The following is a 24,600-nucleotide window of genomic DNA, read 5'->3' as shown; positions in this document are numbered from 1 at the left end:
TCTGGGACGGAGTCACTCACGCGGAGATATTCACTAGTCTTGATCAGCTGCCACGGGCGGGCAGGCACAGGCCCGACATCGAGTTTGACACAAGAACGCCTCACCATGAAGACAAAAAGAATTCTTCTTCCCGGGCTTTCTTGCTTGTCTCGGAGGGATGACTGCGAAGCAAGTAATTTCATTTAACTCGCTGCACCTACCCTCGTTCAGGTCAATCTGTCGACCACCTTCCTCCATCCCTCTCACCTCCACAACGAAGCGAAAGCTTCTCGAGGGTGATACAAAGAAAAGACTGGGGCCTCCCCCCTGAGCCAACCCTGTCAACGGTCGATATGCGCTTCATGCGGTGCGCGTTCGCCTCATTTCTGGCCTTGCGCGGTGGCCAGCTTGGCTTGGCCGCTGCTACTCCTCCGAGGAATAGCAGCATCGCAAACAGCCCTCCTGAGCCGAGACTTGATGGGAAAATCACCCCCAAGGTCATGATCGTCAACATGGCAAGTACCTACCCCACAACCCAACTTCACCAAAGCTAACCCGCAGTCCAGTTCGCCCCCGAAGCCCAAGTCTGGTACGACAACATGCCCCCCCACAGCCACGGTAACCTCCTGGCCGTCAACATCACCATCCCCGGCCTCTCCCCACGATACCCCCACGTTCACTGCAGAGAAGACCTCCAAGTCTGCCAGGTGACCACCTGCGAAGGCGAAATCAACGCCGCCTCGTCGGCCATGGCCCTCCTCCTCTCCCCCAAGTTCAACCTCACAAAGACATACTTCCTCCTAGCCGGCATAGCAGGCGCGAACCCAAAGTACTCCACCATCGGCGGCGTAGCCCTGGCGCGGTACACCGTCCAAGTAGCTCTCCAATACGAATTCGACGCCCGGGAGATGCCAGACAACTTCACGACGGGGTATGTTGCTTATGGCACCACGCAGCCGGAGGAGTACCCCAAGATTCTGTACGGGACAGAAGTGTTTGAGGTGAGCAACGCGCTGCGGGACGCGGCGTTTAATTATGCCGTCAGGGCGAATTTGAGCGATAACGAGGACTCGAAGAAGTACCGGGCGAGGTATAAGCCGGAGGGGAATATTTTTGCCAAGGCGTCGAGTGGGCCGGAGGTGGTCAAGTGTGATACCGTCACGAGCGATGTTTATTACTCGGGGATGTTGCTGAGCGAGGCGTTTGAAAGGACGACGGGGGTTTGGACGAATGGGACGGGGAGGTACTGCATGACGGCGCAGGAGGATAATGCGGTGCTGGGTTCGTTGGTGAGGATGGCGGTTTATGGGGTTGTGGACTTTTCGAGGGTTGTTGTTATGAGGACTGGTGAGGTTTTTTGTTTTGTTTTGTTTTGTTTTGTTTTGCTTTGTTTTGTTTTGTTTTAGTGAGAGAAGCTCGGCTGATGAGGTTGTGTTTGTTATAGGGTCTAACTTTGATCGTCCTCCTCCTAACGTCACTGCCTATGAGCATTTGCTTGTTCTCAAGCAGAATGGCTTCGAGGTTGCGATTCAGAATCTCTATCTTGCGGGGATTGAGATTGTGAATGGGATTCTGAAGGATTGGGGGGCGGTTTTTGATAAGGGGATTAAGCCTTGCAATTATATTGGTGATGTGCTTGGGTCTTTGGGTGGTGAACCAGATTTTGGTCCGGGGAGTGAGACGAAGGGGGTGGGGTTTAGGCCTCCTGGGAACAGCACGACAAGAGCAATAGTATAGGGTGCTAGTTGCTGAGGGTCGGGGCGGGGGGGGGGGGCAGTTATCCCGAGATATGCTGGTTGACTAATCAATGTGAGATGGTATCACACATCGACGTGTTGGATCGTGATATGTTTGTGGTGCTGGCGGCGGATGGTTTGCAGGTGAGCGGCATCCAATGAAGAGTGAGGTTGAGAGAGATGGGGCATGTATGTGGCTGTAACACGATGCATCTCGGGAATCTAAACTGGAGATAGTTCCCGGAGCTGAGGTGTAGGAAGCTTCAGTGGGGGAGCCGTTGCTGCCAAGACCTGGCTGCAGTGGTTCGATGCGCTAAAACCCTGGACCAAGCCCTTCGCCGTTGAGCTCAACCCCGGCAATCATTCACCAGCGCCCCTGTCACCGCAACAACCAAAACATCGAAACTCCATCTCGCATCCTTCTCAAAACAAAGAGAAGAGAGCAAGCGCATCGTCATATCGAGACCAGCATGGGACATCTTTACTCTGGGATCATATCCTGAGGATATCCATACCATTTCCACCCCGTCCACGCCAGCCATGTCCCTTGTTCCCTACCACGAGCGCGAAGGTCGCGAGATTGTTCTGTACGTCATTCCCCCACCAAAACCATCTGGGGGCAGTCCATGCATGCCACTGGGACTCCCGTCACCCCCACGACAGCATCACCTACTGCAATGTGTCTCATTGCTCTCTTGAACACTTTTCCCCGTCAAGCTCCATGTCTCGCGACTCTGAAAAAAAAAACACACAAAGACTGATAAACATTCCTGCGCAGCCGTCACCACAACGCCATCGTCGTCCGCGACCCCACCTCGCAGCGTCTCGAGATCCGCGGCCTCGAACTGACAAAATGTCCCACCTGCCACCAAAGCCTGCGAACATCATCCCCCGAGAGGCGCTTTGAGCCCACGACGAGCCATGAAACCTACGTCAATCCCGATTACTTTCGCATGCTGCGCGCCGGCCAGTATCGACGGAACCACACGCAGCCTCTCCCGCCACCGTCGAGTCCTATCCGGCGGTTGGTCGAACCGTTTCCGGCCTCGGTGTCTGATGAAGACGGGAGCGAGCTTGGACGGCAAGACGCCGAGTCTGTGAGGAGCTCACCGGCGCCTCACCAGGGCGGCGGCCGCATTCGACGAGAGGCGTTCAGCCCGAATTACTTTAATACTTTCTTTATCGAGGAGCGAGAGCTTGGCCGAGGTGGCAAGGGAGTTGTCTTGCTTGTGCGGCACGAGATTGACGGCTGCTTTCTGGGAGAGTTTGCCTGCAAAAGGGTGCCAGTGGGAGATGACCACGCCTGGCTTGAAAAGGTGTTGGTAGAGGTTGAGCTGCTTGCGAAGCTCTCCCATCCCAACCTTGTCTCCTACCGGCACGTCTGGCTTGAGGATTATCAGACCAGCCAGTTTGCGCCTGTAGTTGCGTGCGCATTCATCCTGCAGCAATACTGCAATGGCGGCGATCTGCTGCACTACGTCATTGGCGACATGCCGAGGGAGGCCACGAAGGAGCAGCTCAAGGCCCAGATGCGCCGTCGCTCCAAGGGCCAGACAGAACGTCCCAAGATGCAGCGTCGCTTGCCCCCTGAGGAGATTTACTCGCTCTTCAAGGATATTACGTCCGGCTTGGCCTATCTGCATGCTGCAAACTACATCCACCGCGACCTGAAACCTAGTAACTGTCTGCTGCATCGCGAGGGGGCTCATTTGGTTTGCCTGATTAGCGACTTTGGGGAAGTCCAACCGGAAAATGCGGTTCGTAAGTCGACCGGTTCGACGGGTACGATCTCGTACTGCGCGCCGGAGGTTCTCAAAAAGGATGTCACGGGGAGGTACGGAAACTTTACCACCAAGTCGGACATCTTTTCGTTGGGGATGATTCTGTACTTCATGTGCTTTGGCAGGTTGCCCTACCACTTTGCCAACGCGGTGAATGAGGAGTTGGAGGATATCGACCAGCTCCGCGCCGAGATTACGGACTGGAAGGGGTTTCACGATGAGCGGAGAGAGCGGCCGGATCTGCCGCACAAGCTGTATCAGTTACTTCAGAAGCTTCTAGCGGTTAATCCGCTCGAGCGGCCTACTGCTAGCGAGGTGCTTGGTGCGATGAAGGGGGAGATGCCGTTGGATGGGGTGAACGGGATGCGTGGGGGGAGGAACAACTCGGACGGGATGGGGGGGCATAGGATTCAGAATTTGGAGGAGCCGGGTCTGATGAGGCCGGAGGGGACGAAGCAGGCGAGGGTGAATTCTCTTACGGAGGAGGATGATTTTGCTGCTGTTTCGCAGACGACTTCGGCGGTTTCACTTTTGCAGAAGAGGATGATGAGGGCTCCGAGGCATAGAGGGTCGGGCGGGGAGTTGACTTTGGGGGCCAGGAGGAGTGATGATGATTCGCCGGAGGGGGAGGCGGCGGCGAGCATTACCACGCCTTTGTTGATGCCGCCGCCTACTACTGCGCTGGAGAGGGTGAGGAATGGGGCTATGCTAGCGCAGTGGAGGGTGAGGAGGTGGGGGGGGGAGAATGAGGTTCTGCTGAGGGTGGGGGTGTTTGTGGGGAAGATGGTGAGTCTGAGTTGGGTTTGTTGGCCTTACAGTTCTTCTGTGGTGGTGATGGGGTTGTTGGTGGGGATGGCGACGGTGGATTTGGTTGGGCTTAGCCAGGGGAGGGGGGATAGGGAGGGAGATGGGGGTGGGGTTGTTGGGGGGGAGGGAGAGGGAGCCGATGATGGGGGTGGTAGTCCTGTTGTCATTAGGGTTGGACCTGATGGTAGTCCGAGGGTTGTACACCCGGTTGGTGGTGGTGTAAGGAACTCGGGCTGGATGGTAGGAAGGAGGAGGAGTTGGGTGTTGCTCGGGGCGCACTTTATTGTGTTATGGGTTGCGTCCCGTGCTGCGGTCCTTTGTGCGGCGGCGGTGCCGATTGTGAGGAGGGGTGATGAGGAATGGGAGGGTTGGTTGTGATCGGATCTTGAGGTATCCGAACATTGGGTCCACTTTAGTATGATGTTGATGACAGACGAAAAGGCCAGAGATCAGAAGCGGGCGGGATAAGGTTTCGGATTTACACCAGACGGGCTGGGACATGGGATGGCATTAATGTTATAGAACGGGTAGGTGGGAAGGTAATTATCTTTTGAGCGAGTAAATTTGAGTGCTCAAAAGGGAGTCAGTTGACCAGTTTCTTAGGAGTGCTTTTGGGTGGTTTCAATATCTTAGGGGGGGTGGGTGTATACGAAGGGTTTGGTATGGCGTTTATCGGACACAAGTGGATGGCTGACCTGGATGAGCGCGGGCTGTATGAATGGATGGCCCGTGGGGATCTGCCTGGGTACCTATGGTCATCATCGTCGCCCTAGCTCGAGGAGAACTGTCAAATAGCAATGTATGCTAGTGATGATAGGTGTTCATCGCTACTAGGTTATCTACTGGCAACGCCTCGTTACAAAGTAATAGTAGTTCTTGCACAGACGACTCCGTCATGTCGGCACCTCGGGAGTCGGGAAGGGGTATAATGAGGAACTGTTACCAACCTACCCACCTGTCCGATATCCATGGCACAGACGGTATAGCATTGAGGGGAATGAAAGGGGTGGAGCAGCAGACGAGAGAAGTGAGGGGTATGGTCAAGTTGTGTGTGTGTGTGTGTTTGTGTGTGACTAGGACCTGGCATGTGGTTTGGTGATGGTGTTGGGAGGAAAGTGGTGAGCCATACATACCTACTGCTGGCCGTGGAGGATGACTATGTTGAATAAGGCGTGTTATCAAAACCCTGGGTAGGTATGATTAGTCTGCTTTCGACTATGGGGTCCTACGCCACGAAGTCAAAAGCAGAGGCATGCCCACCTTGGCCCCCTCTTTCTTCACGACTTCGACTCTTGTCCACGACTTTCTTGAACCACTTGTCAGTTCCACTACCTCCCCGTGTCCGGCTTGTGCCCGCATTGGCTCTTTGCGAGTGCGGCAGCAAAAAAAAAAAAAAAAAAAAAAAGTTTCCACATTCCACGACTGCCACTTACCTCACCTGCTTTTTGCGGCTCAGTTACCGTGTCATCAAGTCCGGAACTTGGAAATAGAGACGACAGCAAATCTTTGCTTACCTACCTTATCAGATATCTTTATCCCCACCTACCTACCTACGTATATACAAGTTGATTTGTCCTGTTGTTTTGGCAGATCACAGGACGCAAGTGTAAAATACCTACTACTACCTGCCCTGGGAGAATGTGCACCCTTAGAATCATCATTCACCACCGCTGCGGGCATAGGATTACGAGTTTGTGTGAGAGCTGCGGTATGTTTGTGTCTATCTTGTTTTTTCATGGTTTGGAATCAGGTTTCTGACTTAAAGATAAAAAAAAGAAAATGTCGAGTGTGGTGGTGTGAATGGCAGGGTTGAAGAGGTTGTGTCGAATAAATACCCCTGTGCTGTGGGTGGGTGTCCTTATTGGGGGAGGTTTGATTAGCTTGGTGAGGACGTGGGGAGAGGCTGGGGGTTGCGGGTTGGGTTTCCTGTCCTGTTTCTATGGGAAAAAGAGGGAGGATGGTGGTGGGTGGTTAATATTCTGTTGTCCTTGTTGGGAATGAGGTGGTTGTTTATGTCTTTTACCTAGGTAGGGTGGGTAGTTGGGAATGAGAGGAAAGGGAAGGGATATGTCAATGATTATGATCTACGAGGCCAACCGATAGGGTTACGTGCATACACCGACGATGTTTATCCAAATTTTCAATTCTGTGTGTCGGTGATGAATGAGAGAAAGACAAACTAGGTACCTAGCTACTGTTCACACCACTTCTAACCCTTTGGAAGCGATCCATCATTGTTGCTTTTGACCTTCCAATGTCTTTCCCGTCCCCTTATCCTATTCAACCCCTACTGAGCCGTCTCCTCTGCCAACTCATCATCTAGAAAGGCAAACCACCCGTGCAAGAGCACCCGCAAGCATTGCAATCCCCCTCGCTCTGACCACACCCCCACCCGCTTTTCGGAGCACACTGGCTGTTCGCAGTGCACTTGATCCAGTCACCCCAGCCGTTGTTCACCGCCTGCCAGCACCACGAGCCCCCGCTCCCGCCGCAGCGCCTCCAGCAGTACCCGCCCCTGCCGCAGCCGTACTGGGCCGCGCTGCCCGGGACGCAGTCGCGTTTGCCGAGGGTGTTTTCCTCGGTGGCGGTGCCGGAGGGGTGTTCGACGCTTTTTTGTCTGCGGTTAGCAAACCGCTCGGTTAGGTAGGGGAAAGAGATCACTTACCAGTGACGGATCCGGGCTGGATCAACGTCGGAGGGAAGAGCGGTCTCGTTGTAGGTGTTGGCGTGGAGACTGCCGCACTCGGCTTCGAGTTGGGCGGTGGAAAGGTCGGCCGCGGGGGCGGGGGCGGGGCTGGTGAGGGCGAAGGTGGCCTGGAGGGCGAGGAGGAGGGCGGTGGTGAATTGCATTTTGTTGAAGGTTGGCGTTGGTGTGAAGTTGTGTGAGAGGACGGTGATGTCTGAGAGACTGATGGTGAAAGAAAGAGCAGTGATGGCGAGCGTGTTCGTGGCTTCTTATACTCAAAATTCGACGTCTTGGTTGTACCCTCTGTTCAGTGACAAAGGCTATGAGGTATGGAATCATGAATGATGGTCCATCACCATGCCTTCCTTGAGGATTGATACACAACCACATCTCGTTCTGCTCGTTCATGCGATACGTTGACGGCCCGACGAGAAGCAGTGAATGACTGGCCGTTCCCGATCAACAGCAACAAGATCCACATCAAGTTTAGGATTCTACACGCTGTCTTCAGCTGTTGTTGCAGCTGAAAGTAGCACCGCAGGGCTGATTAGGTGAGGCACTGTTCTTGGCCTCGCTCATGGTGCGATCATAATGATCACGATGTCGAAGAACCTTAGTAACGCCCCATATTCCCTGTCTCAAGGTATGCAGGCAGCTTATGCGGTGACTGTAGTCTCAATCTTGATAGGGCAGGTCATCCATCAGTCTTATCCGAGGAATGCTGTCAAGTGCGAGCAGTTGGATAGACCTCGGACTTTGGGATGCACTACGCCCCTCTCACTACCCACTAACATTACACCGACCATTTGTCGAACTGAAACAATGATCCTAATGTGAACCCACCTCTGTCAGCACATACGTCCCAGCCCTGTTGCTCATAGGCCAGAGTGTGTGTATATGTAAAAAAAAAAAAACTAAAAAAAAAAAAAAAAACTGCGGCCGTAGAAGGCATCGATTTCCACACGACTTACGTAAAGTCTTTCGCTCTACTCGCTTCTTTGCCACAATAAGACTGAATAAACAGCGCCATGATTTCATGGCCGGTTGAAAGGACCCAGCCAAAACACTTTCAGGAGTTTACCGACCAGAGCGGTATCCTCTGAGATTCCGGTAGGTCCTGGAAAACTTCACGCACAAGCTCCGGATCTTCAAATTCGGCATACGGAAAGGGGATATGGCGTAGTGTTGGCCCTGCAGAGTCCAACCAACGTCTTTCTGGATCGCCCCCGATGATCGAATTGCGGGAAGAAACGGCGGTAAGATGGCGGGGACACCAGGGTTCCTTTTCGAATGGCATGAATGACAAAGGGCGCTTGACAGCATGAGAGACAGTCAGGCCTTGGTTGGAGTGCTTCAATAAGCTAGGTATGGCACATAACAATCTATTTACTCGAGTCTAAAGGCCTTGCCTACGAGTCTACACTTCTCACACCAACTTCCCGTCATTCTGACAAACATCCACTGGGGGGACTCACCTATCCCCCTTGACCAACCCCTCCGTCTCCTCAATCCTCATCACATACTTGACTCCACTCGCCCTCCCCTTCTTCAAATCCTCCAAAGCCTTCCGAACACCCCCCAATCCACCAGGCACGACCTCGACCCTCTGCGGCTTAAACCAGCCCTCGGCCAACCCCCTAGCAATATACCTAAAGTACACATACCCCAAATCCCTGTGATCGTTATGAACATCGCCCACCATAGTAACGCTGTACTTTTGCCCCTCCTTCAACCCCTTCTTCGGATGTCCAAGCACAAGAGTGACATGGCCCCCATCCGTTGACAGCACCTCGGCAATATTGTCGAGACTCTCCGGCAACGAAACCGCATCAAGAGCATACTTCAACTCCCTCCCCTTCAGCGCCTTCTTGATCCCCTCCACCGTCGCTTCCGGTCCATCCCTGTAATCAACAACCACATCTCCCTTTGACTCATCGATAAACCCCCTCACATACTCCTTCGCCGACCCAGCCACGCAGATCAAAGGGTGCATGTTGCTCCTCAGCGCAAACTGCAACCCGTAAAACCCCACCGCGGACGACGCGCCGTAAATCAGCAGCGGAATATCCGTCACCTCGTCTCTGCTCACCTCGGGCGACCACGGCTGCGGGAGCCTCAACCGGTCGTACAGCCCCACAACAGAGGTCATGGCCGCGAGGGGCAGAGCGGCAGCCTCCTCGAACGAGATGTTGCTGGGGATGTGGAAGGTGGTGTGCTGCCAGGCGACGGCGTACTCGGCGAAGCTGCCGTGGGGGGTGCGCATCTCGTGGAAGGCGGCGACGCGGTCGCCGGGCTTGAACTCAAAGACGTTGGCGCCAACGGTGTGGACTATGCCGGCGATGTCATCGCCTGGGTTGGTGCGGGCGTCCTGCTCGTAGAGGTCGGGGAGTTTCCAGTCTTTCGGGTTGGTGCCGGTGACGACGACGCGGATGAGGATGTGGTCCGGGGAGGGGAGGGAGGGGATGGGGGTGTTAACTATTTCGACCTGAGGGCCTTTGCTGACGAGGGCTTCTTTCATTTTTGGCCGGTGGTGGTGAGGTTATTCAACGTGGATTGACGTGATGGCAGGTGGTGGGAGTATGTATGAGAGTGTTGTGATAAGATGAGGTGAGGTGTGGTAGGTAGTTAAAGTGAACTCCAAATATCAACACCACTGCGGGGAAAAGCTGATCTCTTCTCAGTCGGACGTCGTCGTTCCCCTTGATATATGACGCGCACAATCACACTGATCCAAGATTCCGGCCTGGGCACACATTGTGGTTGCCCATTCCCACCCCGCCACCCCACCGTTACCCACCGAGGCAGTTGGGGGGTCTCGGGGTCATGTTCTTGCCCGGTTTTTACCAAAACATTCGCCGTCCCACCGTCACCTTACTAATAGAGTCCCGGGGGGCCGCAACGGAAGATGGAAACCCGATGGAATCGAACATAAAATCGATGCCAGATACGGGGCCATTAATGAGACGCATGCCGAGGTTTTTGTCTCCTTTTTTGTCTCCGAGGACCTTGTGTCAAATTATGTCTCCGGGTGGTCTCTTTGGTAAGCAACAAAGAAAAAGAAACAAAAAGAAAAAAAAATGAAAAAAAAAAAAAAAACCAACCCATTCTCTCCAGCAAAAGGTCCCCGCCGCGTCCCCGCTACGGCACTCTTCCCCGGCCTTGCCGTCGGCATACTACCACTCACCTTACCACCCGGTGCCGGTAGGATGGCCCTCCGAGAACGTGGCATTACCCGCATATCCAGACTTCCTTGTCACACAACCCCACAAGTGGGAAAAAGCACACGGGCAATTCCTTGATTGATAAGGATTCATTCTCATTTCTTCATCTCCACGGGTTGCAACCCGGTACATGCATACATAACATGCCTGCCTACTCATGGATGTAGCAATGCGGCCCCTCGATCGTGGACTCCATCCAGCTCCCTAAAAAAGCGGCACATCCGGCGAAAGATACCCAAACGGCACCGGCCGTGTTAAGCGTGAAGTTGGCACTAGAACATACGAACAAAGTCAAAAAGATAAAACTCACCATTCCCCGTAGTCTGCGTGCCCCAAACCACCCCCGTCCGTCCCTCCTGATCCTGCCCCCTGCCAAATCGCCCACTGCCTATCCATATTCCCATGATGCAGATAAAAGATCGGGATCCCCCGGATTAACAAACACACCCAACTCCACCATCCCAACCGATAGATGCCCCCCGGGTGCACCCCAAGCCCATTCGGCGGCGCGTCCAGATTGACATTAAAATCCGCAAAACACTCCTGCTCAAGCAAAAAAAGTCACATTGCTCGGCCGCAACGCCTACTGGCTGATCGCGGGGGAGAGATCCCTCAACTAACAGCGGGGGTTATACCCCGTCCCATTATTCGGTCCCTGGGGAGCAATGCCGATGGGTCCGAGGTTAGTCTTGAATTTATCCTCCCCGAGCGGTCCGGAAACGCAACCGCCGCCGGTGGCAGGCGGGATGATCACCGGCGTGGCAGCACCGGGAAGGTTAGATCGTGATGGGGTCGGGAACCGGGACGGCCAAGACAAGGGAGGCGAGGGGCAGGAGCCCGGTGGTGAGGGGAGACGCCTTCATGTTGGCGACGAGGACGACTCAAAGGTGGTGACCGAGATGAAGATTGAGGACGCCAGAGACGATGAGTTGACCTTGTATGCCTGCCCATTTTGAGTTACTCCTCGCGTGTGGGAGAATGAAGTGCTCCCTGTTTTGGGCCAGGCGGGCAGGTTGCTCTCAGGGTTTCCGCCAGTCTTCAATTTGCTTGTTTGTAGCTTTTCCCTGTGTCTCAGATGGAATACTATCACCTCTTTCTTCAGTAGAGGGAGCTGCAATTGTCATATGTCAGCCCTCTGCCACATAAAAATCACGAGCTGTTTCATCGGCAAGTTGCAGGAAAGGCCTGTCTAAAGGCCGACTCGGGCACCGCAGCCATAGAGATATCAAATGCTAGGTTATATCTCGGCCACTTTTTGCCGCCTTTCGGTTGAACTGCGTGACTGACTGTGACCGGCACATGGGAGGGTGACCCTGTATCAAACGAATTTACGTACGATCCAAATGACTATTGATTACACGGCCGAGTTGGTGGAGGGCTATATGGAGGTTGCCCCCCGTAGGTCAGGCAGTCTGGTTGCTCTCACGGCTCTCGTCAGTCGGTCTCTTGCCGGCATTCATTGACAACCCGCAGATTTTCTTTCACCGAACACTAAAATCATTCCCAACGCAGATCCTCCCGAGTAGACAAAATCCACCATAAATCCATACCACAACCCGTAACTACTCATCGTAAACCGGATCTCCCTCCGCAGCATCAACCCCCTCCCTCACAACCCTCTCCACCGCCTCTCTCACCCCCTCGGCCCCATCCAACAAATCAATCCAACCATTCCTCACCCCCTCCCTGGCCAACAACTCATCAGCAACAACCGCGACCGTCTCCCTGCTCACATCCCCACCCGACCCCTTCGTCCTCCCCAACTCCACCTTCCCGGCCGGCTCCAGCGTTAACGTCCCAGGACGGAGGTTAATCCCCACAAGCGTCTCACTCTCCCTCGAAACACGGTACAGCTCCTCATCAGCAGCAATCTTGGCCTTGTAGTACGTCGGCAAGACCTCATTGTTGACATGTTGGGCGGCTTTCCACTCTTCCTCGCTCCACCACGCAGGCTTTGCCTTGCGAGAAGCAAGATAAGACACCATCAAGAACTTGGTGATGGAGGGGGTGGAGGCAGCTGCGCGGATGAAGTGGATGGCGGCGTCGCGGTCGATGGCGTAGGTCTACCCCTGTTAGCATCCCCATAGCACATTACAAGGCGGATTGATCAGTCTTTACCCTCTCCGGACCACCCTTCCCACCAGCACCTACAACCCTATCAGCACCCATCTCATCTCATCGCAGGGGGGAAACGAAAAAAACAAAAAAAAACAAACCGGCACTCCAAACAACATAGTCCACCCCCTTTTCTCCCTCCCTCCCGGCGTCTTCAATGACTTTCTTGGCGTCATCTGTAGATTTGACATCTTCCAGGCTCCTGACGAGAACATTCAGCTTCCCATTCTGGCTCTCCCCCAACTTCTTGATCGTGGGGACTTGTTCCTGAGCCCGGATCACGCTCGTGACAGTCCAGGAGCGCTTCAAGAGCAAGGGGGTCAGGAGCTGGGCTACCTTGCCGTGGCCGCCTAGGAGGAGGACGTGGTGGGACATTTTTGGTGGCTTGTAAAATTGTTTTAGGGGGGGAGGGGGGGGAGGGAATGGGGTTTGGGAATTCAAGTTGTGAAAAAGCCTAGGTAGAGTAGGGAGGTATGTTGTGTTTTGTGAGTTTGGGGAATGGAAGAGTGACGGTAAATATAAAATCACACACTCGAACCGGAAGAAGGGGGGGATTCGAGTGTTGATGACAAACCCAGTAACTGATGGGTTCACAATGGATTGCATCATCGGATGAACCAAGTGTGGTGGGGGAAGGGAGCCGAGACAGAGCCCCACATGCCTGTCCTGCCCGGTGGTGGTATTAAGTCAGTCAGTGTTTGCTGCTTCGTCACACAGTATGCGCATTTTCACAGGAAGATAGCAACATCACAAGCAAAACAAACAGACAGAGAAGTATACCCATGCAACCAGTCAATTCACACTAACTAGCTACTATCATTACCCCTTCCTTCCTTCCATCCCCCCCAGAAAAAAACCCCAACAACAACAACAACAACAACAACAAAAAAAAAGAAACAAAAAAACAACGGTAAAGAAATGAATCATATCATCATATCTCACAACAAGAAGAAACAAAACCTCCTATCCTTGGTCCCTTAAACATTAACATTCACATCAGGGAACCCCAAAAGAGTGTTCCACGCAACAGCGGTGGAAGCGTCCCTGGTCCCGAGAGCCTGGATCTGGGCCTTGGCGTCCAGGCAGGCGTCCTTGGCCGCCTGGTTGGCACCGCAGATGTTGGTGAGCTCGTCGCAGATGCGGTTGGTGATGATGTTGGGGTTGAGGGCCTCGCCCTGGCGCGAGAGGATGACGGGGTCAATGGCGTTGAAGGTGAACTCGGTCGCGGGCCGGTTGCCGCGCCCGCCGAGGAAGTTCATGGTGGGCACGCAGGAGCCGAAGTCGAGGGCGGCGTTGTTGCCACCGTTGTTGCCACCGTTGTTGTTGTTGTTGTTGTTGTTGTTACCGTTGCCGGCAGCGGGGGCGGGAGTGGCGGTGGGAGCGGCCACGATCACGGTGGTGAGGGTGCGTGGAGCTCCGCAGTTGACGTTACCGCCGTTGTTGTTGTTGTTGTTGTTGTTGTTGTTGTTGTTGTTGTTGTTGTTGTTGTTGTTGTTGTTGTTATTGTTGTTGTTGTTATTGTTGTTGTTGTTGTTGTTGTTGCCACCGGCAGGGGGAGCAGCGTTGGCACCACCAAGGCTCTGAGCAGTAAAGTCAGTGAAGCCCTGGGCGGCGGTGATGTCGGCAACAGACAGGCCGTTGGCGTTGAAGGGGTTGTTCAGGGACTGGGCAGAGCGGGCGTTCTGCTCAGCGGCGCCGGGAACATCGGGGTCGACCAGAGGAATGATGCCACGGAGGGCCTCGGTGGCGGGGAGACCGGCATCAGAGCAGATGCTGGGGATGGAGACGGCGAAGGGGTTGAAGTTCTTCTCGGCCTGGACGAGGAGCTTGGCGGCAGCGATGACGGCATCGTCAGTGCCGAGCTCCTGGACGATCTGGTCGGCAAGTTGGAGCTTCGCGCAGGCGTTGGCTCCGGCGAGGAGAACGCTGGGAGTCTGACCGGCCAAGGTGCCGGCAGCACCGGGGTTGCCAAAGGCACCGAGAGCCTGGACGGCGCCCTGGACGGCACCCTCTTGCCCGAAACGGGCCTCGACAACGGCCAGCATGAGCGCGACGATAGCAGCCTTGGAATACATGGTGATGACAAACAGAAGTTATCGCACTAAAACTTGTTTTTGTAGGGATGGTGTAGCGGAGAAGTAAAGGACCGGCCGAGCGGTTGTAAAGAATGTGCAAATGCCGAAAGAGCGGAACGAAACGAAGAGTTCACAGAACTGAAAAGACTGAAGAAAACAAGAAAGAGAGCGATGAACTTGCTGAATGGAATGAGGAAGGAAAGAAAAGAGACAAGAGGGATGGGAAACTTGAGGTTATATAGAACAATCCTCCAGAGACGGGATGACACCCAAGCAGCCACGGCCCAGGGCCCAGGGAAAGAAGAGTGAAAGGCGCCCCCTAATGGCGATCATACTGGCACTTGGATGGCGACGACAAGGCCCAAAATGGGATAGTCGAGCCGTGCTCCATCTCGAAGGGGACGTCGACGTCGCTTGTGTCGCAGGACGGCGGTTGAGGTTCAGTGAGCGCACCCCTGCACCGAGCCAAGAGCCTCCTTGAGCCTCCTTGGCTCTGGGGGCCCCGGCGGCCAGGTCACACCGTTGCTCAGATCCCCGGCAGGTACCGTGCCCCTGCCTGGGCGTCTGAAGTCGGGCGTTGGGGGTCAGGATTCACGGGATCCGAGGTGAGGATTAGGATTTAAGGGTGGTGGTAGAATCTGGGCCGCTCCACAGTTGATGTCGTTTCGAGCCTCACCGTATTTGTTCCTGTCGTCTTTTCTTTGTCATTTGGTTGTATAACAAAGTTGTTTACCGAGCTGGTTGATGGTTAAGGTAGGGTGGGTGAGGTGGTCACCCGAGATGGCCATCTCCGTCGGCCTTGGTGCTTCCCGGGCGCTTGCTATAGAGAACACGGGTGACGAGATACCTGAGGAAAAGGTTTCAATTGTTTCCTGTCTCTTCCTTCAGGGGGTCGTCGGGGTGGATCGCTGTTGACGTTGCACCAGTTTCATTTTGGCGGTGGTTGGTGCGCTGCCTGACCGTTGTGATTCGCAAATGATGCTCGAAACGAGCCTTGACAACCCGGCTGGCCGGCGAGGCAGGTGGAATGACAAGTGTACAACGAGATATGGCCGATGGCAATGTGCACCATCATCATCTCTGATCAAGCCTTTGCTTTGACCAAGTTCGAGCGAGGTTCAGGTAGAACAATGAACTGTGGAGGTGGCTTTGGGTCGAGACCGTGGCGCGCGTGGATCAGAGTGCCCGTGACGGCGACAGGGGCATCAAAGGTGCCTGCTTGCTCATCGGGTCCCAGTGGCCTTTGCCTGGGTGCCTGGTCCCGTCGTCAGATCTGGCTTGTCTTCTGACGATGCTTGAAATTGTCTTGCCTTGGGTACAAAGCATGGAATCTAGATTACAGGCTTCCTTTGTGATGCCATTCATCCTGCGCTCCTCATGATTTCGAGCTTCAATGGCACAGCGAGTGGTGGCAAAGACACCTGGAGGTTCAGGCGGTTGGAGCGCTAAGCTTCTAGAACTCGGTTCGGATGGTGCTCGCTACGGTTCCGCCCTGGCGATCTGAACCCCCTCCCAACCCCTGTCAGCCACTCAGGCGATGCGCTAGAGCCGATCGGGTCTGATCAAACAAGCTGCCCCTGGGTTGTGAGACAGGCCCGAGACGTCATGGGAGCCTCCAACATTGTCAACTCCAGCAATGCCATCGTGAAGTTGGTGGAATTGTCGGAGTGTCGCGCCGACGAGCCTTTGCCTATCCTATCTTCATAAACCATGAGGCCTGTCATCCCATCTCGGTCAGTCATCTGATTTTTTGTCACTTGTCTAAACAACGCTGGTAGCTCACTCTCATGCATGTCCCTATAATCACTATCACTTGAGTATGCTTGTACTGTCTATGTATGCCGCTTCGTACCGAAATGTACACTACCTACTCTCGACACAGTTCTCTCCAAGATCTGCAAGCATGGATGTCCAAGCTTCATCGCACTGAACCTACCACTTTAGCCAAAAGACATGATCGATATCCAATCCATGTGTTCTGTTACCCGGGTGTCTTCCTTGCTCAAGATATTCATATGATGTCCAACACCTTGTGCAAGGCGGATCATAGTCCACTGCAACCAACACTCTCGTATCGCATGGCCATGTAACCTTTTGTAGTTCCCTTCAACCACTCATCATGTCGACTTCTCCCACCCCAACAACCCAAACTTCAACTCGCTCACCCACGGCATATGATAATACCTCGGATCTTTCTGTCATCTCATCAGCACCACTTCCCTCCATCTCAAACCTATATCTCGAAAAAGAACTCACCAAATTACTCTTCACCCTCTCCAGCACCTCCAACCCCTCCTCCACTACCCCCCCATTCCCATTCCCCTCCTCCCCCACAACGCCCACCCCCTCAACAGCAAACCACCGCCTATCCCACCCCTCAAACTCCTTTTTCCTCCCCCACCCGCCATCAACCCTTTTCCACCCCTTCTCAGGCAAATCAACCAAAACCCAAACCTCCTCCAACCTCCTGAACCGCTCGACCAACCTCCCCACACACCTCGAGCAAAACCCCGGCCTCCCACCCCCCCTCATCCCCATCCACCCCGTCGGACACCGTCTGTCGTGCTGAAACGGGCCCGGAGTCGGCAGTTCCCAGCCTAACCCATACCTCACCGCAAATTTCCTCGCCGCCGAAAACATGAAGTGGTTACCGTCGGTGAAATCGAGCATCCTCCTCACTTCGTCACAGGTGCCATTGGCCGAGGTCAGTGACACCAAATCTCGGTGGAGGTCGAGGGACAAGTCGACCGACTTTGGGGCGCACAACATTGGATACCCCTTTTGGGAGAGAGACCTTAGGATAGTTCTGTTGTGGGCGAATGGGAAAGAGGCGTTGTTGCGGAGAATGGCGGCGCGAGAGGCGCGGCAGGTGAGGAGGAGGTTTGCGAGGTTGAGACAGAAGGAGTCTCTGGTTGGGATGAGGTCGAGGTCGTTGGTGAGCCATGGAGTAGAAAGCTGGAAGGGGGCCGGGCGGATGAGAGGGGGCGTGTTGGGGCTTAAGAGGGGGGGTTGGAGGAGGAAGTGGATTCCTGGGGTCGAGGTTGGGGAAGAGAGGAGCTGGGCGGCGTGGTCCCAGATTAGGTTTTGGAGTTCACCTGGGAAGAGGGAGAATTGGGGGAATTGAGGGGGGGATTGTGGTGGTCTGGGTGGTGATCCGAGTGTTCCGGGGGATGATGAGATGGAAGATGGCTGTGGTGGTGAGGAGGGTGGTGTTGATGGGTCGTGGTACCTTGGGGGGTTGATATCTGGGCTTTCGAGGCGTCGGATTTCCATGATGCGGGCTAATCTGTCGTTATTGATTAGTTGGCCGGAATGAGATGGCGATAGTGGTTCGTGAAGGTCGAGGGAGGAAAAGTCGTCCTGGATGATGTCCATGAAGAAGGACATGATTTGTTATCAGAGTTGCACCCTACACTGTGCGCAAGGCGGCTTGTGATTGGTCAGTTTGCAGATGACGAGAGATGATCACTGCCCGGGGCGAGTGATATGGCAACTGTGACTGAACGCTTTCTTGGGGGTCTCAAATGTGTTTTTATTTCATTTTTATCTTTTCAAGCAAAATGGCCAAAATGATACGACATGGCTACGTTGCACATTGTATGTCTGTGGGTGAACAAAAGAAGTCTTATGTCAATGAGCTCTCATCATGACTACAATCCACAACCCTGACCCAAGGTGCATCGATGAAAGACCGCATATCGATGCTGCTGGTACGGAGGGTACGGTAGCCCTGAATTCTTGTATACTTGATAATCAATCCCCTCTGTCATTTTGAAGCCATCGTGGAGCTTCTGGATCCCACACAGCGAAAAGCAATTTGCAGACACTGGTGCCCCACGGGAGCCTCCCACCTACCGCTCACAATCGCAAGGAAACACGGGCTCATAGACATATTATGTTCGCTACAATTAAGTAAAGATGAATTGGTCTTTGAAGAGAAGCAAAGTGATAGATGGTCAAGGGCTTCAGACAATCAAAGATGGTCTCTGTTGCGATCGATTCAGCCAGTTCAGGTTCTATTCCGGTGGTGTTGTGAGCTGCCAAACCTAAACCACCTCACCGTCTGAGTTGCGGCCTGTCAGTCTATGCCAACGCCACGCTGTTGGAGTTTTAAACAGAGCGATCGCGAGAAAAACTTTGATGAGGTATTTAAAAACGACTATATATATTCTCGTCTGGTTCCCCCCAATCTATGCAACCACTTGCATTCCTCCATACTCTCAACCCATACCATTCTCGAGGCGTCAACTCAGACCACAGGTGTCAACCCAGTTTGCTCTCAACTGGGTCAGTCCAGTACCAACTTGGTCCACTCTCAACTCAGACCACAGGTCCAATACTTACACCAGCCTCAACTCAGAACAATGGCACCCAACAAACCGCCCGCTATGAAAAGCGACCTGTCATTTCTGGTCTCCTATGACACGACCAGCAAGGTGGAAAGCTTCCTCGACAAGCTTCTTCCGGCAGGAAAAGAATATGAAAGGATGGACCTGACCACCCATGACGGGCGAGCCTCTTTCAAATCATTTCGAAAGATAAGAAGAATAACGTGGGCGAGAACAGCATGGGCGAGAACAACACTGAGGGGAACAACACGCAGGAGAATAACACTAAGCAGAACCACAACACCAGCCAGTCCAGCCACGTCGGCCACTCGATCCTCCGCCTCATCTCCCTCACCACCGCCATCGCCGGCCGTCAACCCAGCTCCTACGACGTAGCATCAAAACCCGGCATAACCGGCACCTGGATCAAAACAATCTACCGCCTCATCGCCCACTCCGACACCTCCGCCCCAAAGTTCCCGTCCATCCTGACCGACGACAGGTTGCGCATCAGCCAGCCCCCCCTCACCACATACCCAACCCTCCCCAGCACGATCGAAGCCCAATTTAAACCCCAAAACCGCCACGGCCGCCCACTCTTCCTCTACCTTGAAAGCAGGCTCAGAAACATGCGAAAAACCCTGCGTAATCTCACCAACATGCTCAGCGACGCGGACGACAGACTCCGCTACCTATCCGAGGTGATCAGCCTCCTCCAGTCTCTCCACCGCTACGCCAGAGACAGGCTGAGCAAGCCGTTTGATCCAATGGAGTTGGACGAAGAAGAACTCGAGCATCTGAAGCGTCAGATGATGGTTCTGCAAGCCATGCCTGAGCCCGAGGCGAGGACGGCTCTCGCGCCCGTGATGGAGAAGACGGAAACAGACTTGGAGTGGGAAGCGCTGCAGGAGAGCACGACATGTCAGGAAAGCCAGAGAGCCTGCGACTGGTTGCAACGCAAAGTCATCAGGCCGTTGCTGCGGAGGAGGAAGAATTGGAACAGCTTCGTTAATTATCTCGAGGACAAGGGGGAGGATCTCTATTAGGCGAGGAGGAGGCTGAAACAGATGTACTCGGAGGAGTGGGGGAGGAGGAAGAAGCGGATGTATTGCCGCCAGACGAAGAGTCCTTCTTCCCGGCAGAGAAGGCCTTGTTTCTAGGGCGGTAGATCAACATAATCCAGCGATTGAACCGTCAAGCCGTGCCCTATGTGTATGTAACTCGAAAACATGTCGTGATGTCTGTCGTGTGAGTGGTGTTGTGAACTTGTGGCCCGTGGGCTGGCACAGCTGGCAGAACTAGGCCTGCTATGGATTGCCTCGGCTAATGCTACCCCGGATGGGGCATCGGAACAGAACGGGAAACGGACAGAAACACACCCCAGGAGCCTCCTGCATCACCAGGACACAGAGATGGGAAAATTCCAATGGTATTGCGCAAAAATCCTAGGACCAAATCCGATATTCAGAATCCCAAGAGGAGAAAATGCATCTCCTTCTCTTTGTCAAGGAGAGTCCCTGAACGCCGCCAACAAAAAAAGACCGCGCGACTCGAGAAAAGCACCCCGAAAACCGCCCGCATGTACCCGGCCCGGTCATAACATGAACATGATCATGATCATGATCTCCTCCGCCAGCCCCAAACCAGTTGAGCCATAGGGAGGCTGGCGTCCATATGCTCCCCTCGCCTCGACCGCCTGTTTCCCCGCCATCCGGTTTCGATCGTTTCGTCATGAAAGCATGGAGGCGCTTTACCGGGTTCTCTTGAACCACTTGCTCGAGCCTGCAATGGCAACCGACTGATCCATCACCCACTCGCCGACACCGAGGTAGCGGTTCATGAACTTCCTGAAGGGGTCCTGGTCCGAATCACCAATCTGATCGGCTTGGAAACTGCGAATTCCGAACCATCAGCACTTTTATTCGGTTCTTTCCATGTTCTCGTTAATCGACTCACGTCAGGCCGGTCGAGCGCTTCATCCCTGCAAGGATGGTGGAAACTAGGTATGTTGGGTTAGCCGACAGAGAGCCCAAGCAGAGGCGGTGCAGGCGAAAGGTGTGGGCAGCGACTCACCGAGCACAGCATCAAAGGCATAATGAGTCAACCTTGCCAGCTTTGACCAGAGGCCGAATGTCAGTAAGTCGAGGAGCTGGAAGACGGCATGGTTCTTAGACTCGGAAAGCGACACAGAGACCGCCGAGCAGAAAGAGGCGGTGATGGCACTCGAAGGGGGCGAATACTTACGACCATGGTGAATCGAGTCGACCGAGAACAAATTTATTTTTCGCAACGGACGAGAGTTGGACAGATATCGGCGGCGCAGGGCAGTCTCGACAGGAACGTGAGGAGGATAGCGATAGTGATGCGGTTCTGGTGGTGTCGGTATGGAATCTTTAGCGGGGGGTCGGTCGGGCGATCAGAAGCAAGCGACAACGACAGACACCAGCAAGACTCAGCTCCTCTTCCAGCCACCGTGTGCCCCGTGCGCAGCCGCCGATTCGAGAGCTTGGACCACTTCAAGGTTCCCTTACCTCAGCAGGGCAGCTCAGCCAGCAAGGATGCACGTGCGGAGTCACGAGCAAAGCAGGCCAAACCCCTTTTTGGAATTGTCCCGCTTTTCCCTCACTCGGCCCCGCATGCCGTCAGAGTTGTCAGCGATTGGTTGACATTCTCTGTGTCACCCAAACGGCAGAACACCACCCCCGCCACCAATGGCCCTCTCACCGCCCGTCAGAAAGGTGGGGTAATCTGATGAGAACCCCCGCGTTCTTTTTGGGTCTTCATCTGGTGAGGGGCCTTGGCAGGAACACTCACGGCAGCGATGCCATGGACGAACGATGTGATGGACACAGAGATGCTACATGCATATAATAGTGGTCAAGTCAATCTACTACGGGGGCTGGATCTCGGGGCTTCGTATCTTCATCATGCATGGCCAATGCAAGCCACTGCGATGGGTTCCAGGTTTGACAAGGCCACCTCAATGGCAAGGGGAGACGAACCTAACCTAACCGCCCACGTCAAGACCCCATCCACCCATTCACTGTCCAGGGAGGGGAGGGGTGCGTGGGGCTTTGGCAAGAGCTGAGTGGGATGATTGTTGGGAAGAGCTTTTGGGGGGGAAGCTTCCCCTCCATGCCCGAAGGCAGGCAAGTCCAGTCTGGCTGGGCTTTGGTTGAACCGCATCTGTTTTTTTTTTTCTTTTTTTCGCGCAGAACTTCCAGAACTAGATACAAACCCAATTCCCTCAACTTTTCCTCGACTTTCCCATCCATCCATCCCTCTCGTTCTCCCTTCCTCTCTTCACCTGCTCGACCACTCTTGAACATCGCATTGTTAAGAGGTGAGTTTGTCTCGTCTGTCTCTTCTGTCTTTTCTGTCTCTTCTGTCTCTCGTTGGCTGGCCGGGGGTTGCGGCGTCAGCGCGTCCGGTGTTCCGTTATCGCTGCAGTCCGACGGGACCCTGGCTGGGCGAGGGGTTGCCTTCTTCTGCTCGACTTCCGGCCGGAACTCGATTTTGTGTTCTTGTTTCCGCCTCAGCAAACACCTCAGCAAATTCCATCGTTGGATTTCGAACCTGTCCCGCTGACAAGACCTCATCTCCAGGAATCTTTAGCAGTCCGACCTCTATCTCCTCCTTCCGGGTTCCGAGTCTCGCTCAGAATTCCCCTACAGTCCTTCAACATGGTCAACACAGCTCTCGACCACCTCAACTTGGGGGGCAAGATCGAATGGCTCTCGCAGCTCGATACCGCGTTCCAGCCTGCCCGCAACTTCCGCCGCACCTCCATCATCTGCACCATTGGCCCCAAGACGAACTCTGTTGAGGCCATCAACAAGCTCCGCGAGGCTGGCCTCAACGTGGTGCGCATGAACTTCTCCCACGGCAGCTACGAGTACCACCGTATGTTCCCTGCGCTATCCATGCCTCGATGATGCGCTTTGGTGGATAGGTCGCGAGGTCCGCTCAGGTCCAGCTTTCCCTGGCTCCACCTGGGCGACCCGCAGACACCACCGCCTGGCCATCCACGGATGCTTGGCACAAGTCTTGTCTTCCTGTGATCGTCGGTGCTAACAGTCTGACTGCAGAGTCTGTCATTGACAATGCTCGCGCTGCCGAGAAGGCCCAGAAGGGCCGTCAGGTCGCCATCGCCCTCGACACCAAGGGCCCCGAGATCCGTACCGGCAACACCGTCAACGATGCCGATCTCCCCATCTCCGCCGGCGCCATCTTGAACATCACCACCGATGAGAAGTATGCCACGGCCTGCACCACCGAGAACATGTAAGCTCCCCCGATTCACCACGCGAACCTCCTAAACTGACACTGCCACCAGGTACGTCGACTACAAGAACATCACCAAGGTCATCTCCCCAGGCCGCATTATTTACGTCGACGACGGTGTCTTGGCGTTCGATGTGCTCGAGATTGTCGACGACAAGACCATCAAGGTTCAGGCGCGCAACAATGGTTTCATCTCTTCCCGCAAGGGTGTCAACCTGCCCAACACCGATGTCGATCTGCCCGCCCTCTCCGAGAAGGACAAGGCCGATCTCCTGTTCGGCGTCAAGAACAATGTCGACATGGTCTTTGCTTGTATGTACGCCCATGGCTGGCTGTAACGACATGTGCTAATTTTTTTGATTTGCCATAGCTTTCATCCGCAGAGGGCAAGACATCAAGGACATTCGTGAGGTCCTCGGCGAGGAGGGCAAGCACATTCAGATCATTGCCAAGATTGAGAACAGACAAGGTCTCAACAACTTTGCCGAGATTCTCGAGGAGACCGACGGTGTCATGGTTGCCCGTGGCGATCTCGGTATCGAGATTCCCGCCGCCGAGGTGTTCGCCGCTCAGAAAAAGATCATTGCCATGTGCAACATTGCTGGCAAACCCGTCATTTGCGCCACTCAGATGCTCGAGTCCATGATCAAGAACCCCAGGCCAACCAGAGCCGAGATCAGTGATGTTGGCAACGCAGTTACTGACGGCGCCGACTGTGTCATGGTATGTTTGCAGCAAAGATGTCTTGTTTGCACCCAGGCACTAACATCGCCTAGCTTTCCGGTGAGACAGCCAAGGGTAGCTACCCCAACGAGGCTGTCCGTGAGATGAGCGAGGCCTGCCTCAAGGCTGAGAACACCATCCCATATGTCAGCCACTTCGAGGAGCTGTGCGCCCTTGTCAAGCGCCCCGTCTCCATTGTCGAGTCTTGCGCCATGGCGGCTGTCCGGACGTCTCTCGACCTCAACGCCTCGGCCATCTTCGTTCTCTCCACCTCGGGGGTCTCTGCCCGCCTCATCTCCAAGTACCGCCCTGTTTGCCCCATCATCATGATCACTCGGAACGCGTCGGCCTCGAGATATGCCCACTTGTACCGCGGCGTATACCCATTCTCCTTCCCAGAGGCTAAGCCCGACTTTAGCAAAGTCAACTGGCAGGAGGATGTGGATCGCCGCATCAAGTGGGGTCTTACCCACGCTATCGACTTGGGTGTTCTCAACGAGGGTGAGACGGTGGTGGTTGTCCAGGGCTGGAAGGGCGGCATGGGCAACACAAACACTCTGCGTATCGTTAAGGCCGATGTGGACCACCTCGGCATTGGCCAGCTGGAGTAGACGGGTTTTGGGACGGCGTATAATGAAGGGACGGCATGTGGTTTTTGCACCTAGTTTGTAGTTTTTTTCTGCCAAAAGGGCCTGGTTGGGCTCCAATAGATTCATGACCTCGTTGATGCTGCTGTATTTCTCGGTTCTGTGAGTTATGTACCTGCTGAGACGGACGTCCGGGATGACCATGCGTGATATTCCATTTCAGGGCGAGGCTATCCCGGACTCCGGCCCTTGTACCCCCCACACCCGCGAAGACGTGA

General features: G+C 54.5%; 10 protein-coding genes across 10 annotated transcripts; 4 read left to right on the top strand and 6 right to left on the bottom strand.

The window, feature by feature from the left end:
* Positions 1-332: 332 nt before the first annotated feature.
* On the top strand, positions 333-1,716 carry QC763_504040 (uncharacterized protein; the record flags this gene model as incomplete). The annotated part of the gene is made up of 3 exons (XM_062912993.1): positions 333-494; positions 546-1,326; positions 1,424-1,716. 3 exons carry the CDS (start codon positions 333-335, stop codon positions 1,714-1,716), a joined length of 1,236 nt encoding a protein of 411 aa, XP_062764235.1.
* Positions 1,717-1,845: 129 nt separating this feature from the next.
* Positions 1,846-6,193, top strand: IKS1 (putative serine/threonine-protein kinase iks1). The gene is made up of 3 exons (XM_062912992.1): positions 1,846-2,302; positions 2,494-6,011; positions 6,080-6,193. The coding sequence occupies exons 1-2, from the start codon at positions 2,256-2,258 to the stop codon at positions 4,679-4,681; spliced, it is 2,235 nt and encodes a 744-aa protein (XP_062764234.1). The 5' UTR covers positions 1,846-2,255; the 3' UTR covers positions 4,682-6,011; positions 6,080-6,193.
* Positions 6,194-6,419: 226 nt separating this feature from the next.
* Positions 6,420-7,468, bottom strand: IDI-2 (IDI-2 precursor). The gene is made up of 2 exons (XM_062912991.1): positions 6,969-7,468; positions 6,420-6,911 (listed from the first exon to the last, which is right to left on the bottom strand). Exons 1-2 carry the CDS (start codon positions 7,151-7,153, stop codon positions 6,623-6,625), a joined length of 474 nt encoding a protein of 157 aa, XP_062764233.1. The 5' UTR covers positions 7,154-7,468; the 3' UTR covers positions 6,420-6,622.
* Positions 7,469-8,460: 992 nt separating this feature from the next.
* Positions 8,461-9,507, bottom strand: QC763_504010 (uncharacterized protein; the record flags this gene model as incomplete). The annotated part of the gene is made up of 1 exon (XM_062912990.1): positions 8,461-9,507. The coding sequence occupies one exon, from the start codon at positions 9,505-9,507 to the stop codon at positions 8,461-8,463; it is 1,047 nt and encodes a 348-aa protein (XP_062764232.1).
* Positions 9,508-11,486: 1,979 nt separating this feature from the next.
* Positions 11,487-12,952, bottom strand: QC763_504000 (uncharacterized protein). Its single transcript, XM_062912989.1, has 3 exons — positions 12,427-12,952; positions 12,329-12,357; positions 11,487-12,273 (listed from the first exon to the last, which is right to left on the bottom strand). The coding sequence occupies exons 1-3, from the start codon at positions 12,932-12,934 to the stop codon at positions 11,773-11,775; spliced, it is 1,038 nt and encodes a 345-aa protein (XP_062764231.1). The 5' UTR covers positions 12,935-12,952; the 3' UTR covers positions 11,487-11,772.
* A 350-nt stretch (positions 12,953-13,302) lies between these two features.
* Positions 13,303-14,400, bottom strand: QC763_503990 (uncharacterized protein; the record flags this gene model as incomplete). Its single annotated transcript, XM_062912988.1, has 1 exon — positions 13,303-14,400. The coding sequence occupies one exon, from the start codon at positions 14,398-14,400 to the stop codon at positions 13,303-13,305; it is 1,098 nt and encodes a 365-aa protein (XP_062764230.1).
* Positions 14,401-15,926: 1,526 nt separating this feature from the next.
* QC763_503980 (uncharacterized protein) lies at positions 15,927-17,775 on the bottom strand (the record flags this gene model as incomplete). The annotated part of the gene is made up of 3 exons (XM_062912987.1): positions 15,927-16,117; positions 16,184-16,595; positions 16,657-17,775. 2 exons carry the CDS (start codon positions 17,773-17,775, stop codon positions 16,518-16,520), a joined length of 1,197 nt encoding a protein of 398 aa, XP_062764229.1. The 3' UTR covers positions 15,927-16,117; positions 16,184-16,517.
* Positions 17,776-18,384: 609 nt separating this feature from the next.
* QC763_503970 (uncharacterized protein) lies at positions 18,385-21,596 on the bottom strand. Its single transcript, XM_062912985.1, has 4 exons — positions 20,973-21,596; positions 20,802-20,841; positions 20,685-20,727; positions 18,385-20,620 (listed from the first exon to the last, which is right to left on the bottom strand). The coding sequence occupies exons 1-4, from the start codon at positions 20,976-20,978 to the stop codon at positions 20,479-20,481; spliced, it is 231 nt and encodes a 76-aa protein (XP_062764227.1). The 5' UTR covers positions 20,979-21,596; the 3' UTR covers positions 18,385-20,478.
* On the top strand, positions 18,968-19,774 carry QC763_503975 (uncharacterized protein; the record flags this gene model as incomplete). The annotated part of the gene is made up of 1 exon (XM_062912986.1): positions 18,968-19,774. One exon carries the CDS (start codon positions 18,968-18,970, stop codon positions 19,772-19,774), a length of 807 nt encoding a protein of 268 aa, XP_062764228.1.
* Positions 21,597-22,411: 815 nt separating the features above from the next.
* Positions 22,412-24,470, top strand: PYK1 (Pyruvate kinase; the record flags this gene model as incomplete). Its single annotated transcript, XM_062912984.1, has 5 exons — positions 22,412-22,631; positions 22,817-23,012; positions 23,065-23,324; positions 23,383-23,735; positions 23,789-24,470. 5 exons carry the CDS (start codon positions 22,412-22,414, stop codon positions 24,344-24,346), a joined length of 1,587 nt encoding a protein of 528 aa, XP_062764226.1. The 3' UTR covers positions 24,347-24,470.
* Positions 24,471-24,600: the final 130 nt, after the last annotated feature.

Source organism: Podospora pseudopauciseta, assembly GCF_035222475.1.
Source record: "Podospora pseudopauciseta strain CBS 411.78 chromosome 5 map unlocalized CBS411.78m_5.2, whole genome shotgun sequence".
In the NCBI taxonomy this organism is placed as follows: domain Eukaryota; kingdom Fungi; phylum Ascomycota; class Sordariomycetes; order Sordariales; family Podosporaceae; genus Podospora; species Podospora pseudopauciseta.
Note: the sequence above shows the minus strand (reverse complement) of the source record. Positions and strands in the feature narration are given on the sequence as shown.

What these genes read in the sequence shown, in the direction of transcription:
- IKS1 (XM_062912992.1), top strand. Translation starts at nt 2,256, where the DNA reads ATGTCCCTTGTTCCCTACCACGAGCGCGAAGGTCGCGAGATTGTTCT. An exon ending in GAAGGTCGCGAGATTGTTCT is followed by an intron (nt 2,303 to 2,493) that starts GTACGTCATTCC and finishes ATTCCTGCGCAG; the next exon opens with CCGTCACCACAACGCCATCG.
- IDI-2 (XM_062912991.1), bottom strand. Translation starts at nt 7,153, where the DNA reads ATGCAATTCACCACCGCCCTCCTCCTCGCCCTCCAGGCCACCTTCGCC. An exon ending in CCAGCCCGGATCCGTCACTG is followed by an intron (nt 6,912 to 6,968) that starts GTAAGTGATCTC and finishes CAGACAAAAAAG; the next exon opens with CGTCGAACACCCCTCCGGCA.
- QC763_504000 (XM_062912989.1), bottom strand. Translation starts at nt 12,934, where the DNA reads ATGATGCAATCCATTGTGAACCCATCAGTTACTGGGTTTGTCATCAAC. An exon ending in CTATGTTGTTTGGAGTGCCG is followed by an intron (nt 12,358 to 12,426) that starts GTTTGTTTTTTT and finishes ATAGGGTTGTAG; the next exon opens with GTGCTGGTGGGAAGGGTGGT. An exon ending in GGAAGGGTGGTCCGGAGAGG is followed by an intron (nt 12,274 to 12,328) that starts GTAAAGACTGAT and finishes TAACAGGGGTAG; the next exon opens with ACCTACGCCATCGACCGCGA.
- QC763_503970 (XM_062912985.1), bottom strand. An exon ending in TGCCTTTGATGCTGTGCTCG is followed by an intron (nt 20,728 to 20,801) that starts GTGAGTCGCTGC and finishes CAACATACCTAG; the next exon opens with TTTCCACCATCCTTGCAGGG. An exon ending in AAGCGCTCGACCGGCCTGAC is followed by an intron (nt 20,621 to 20,684) that starts GTGAGTCGATTA and finishes CGGAATTCGCAG; the next exon opens with TTTCCAAGCCGATCAGATTG.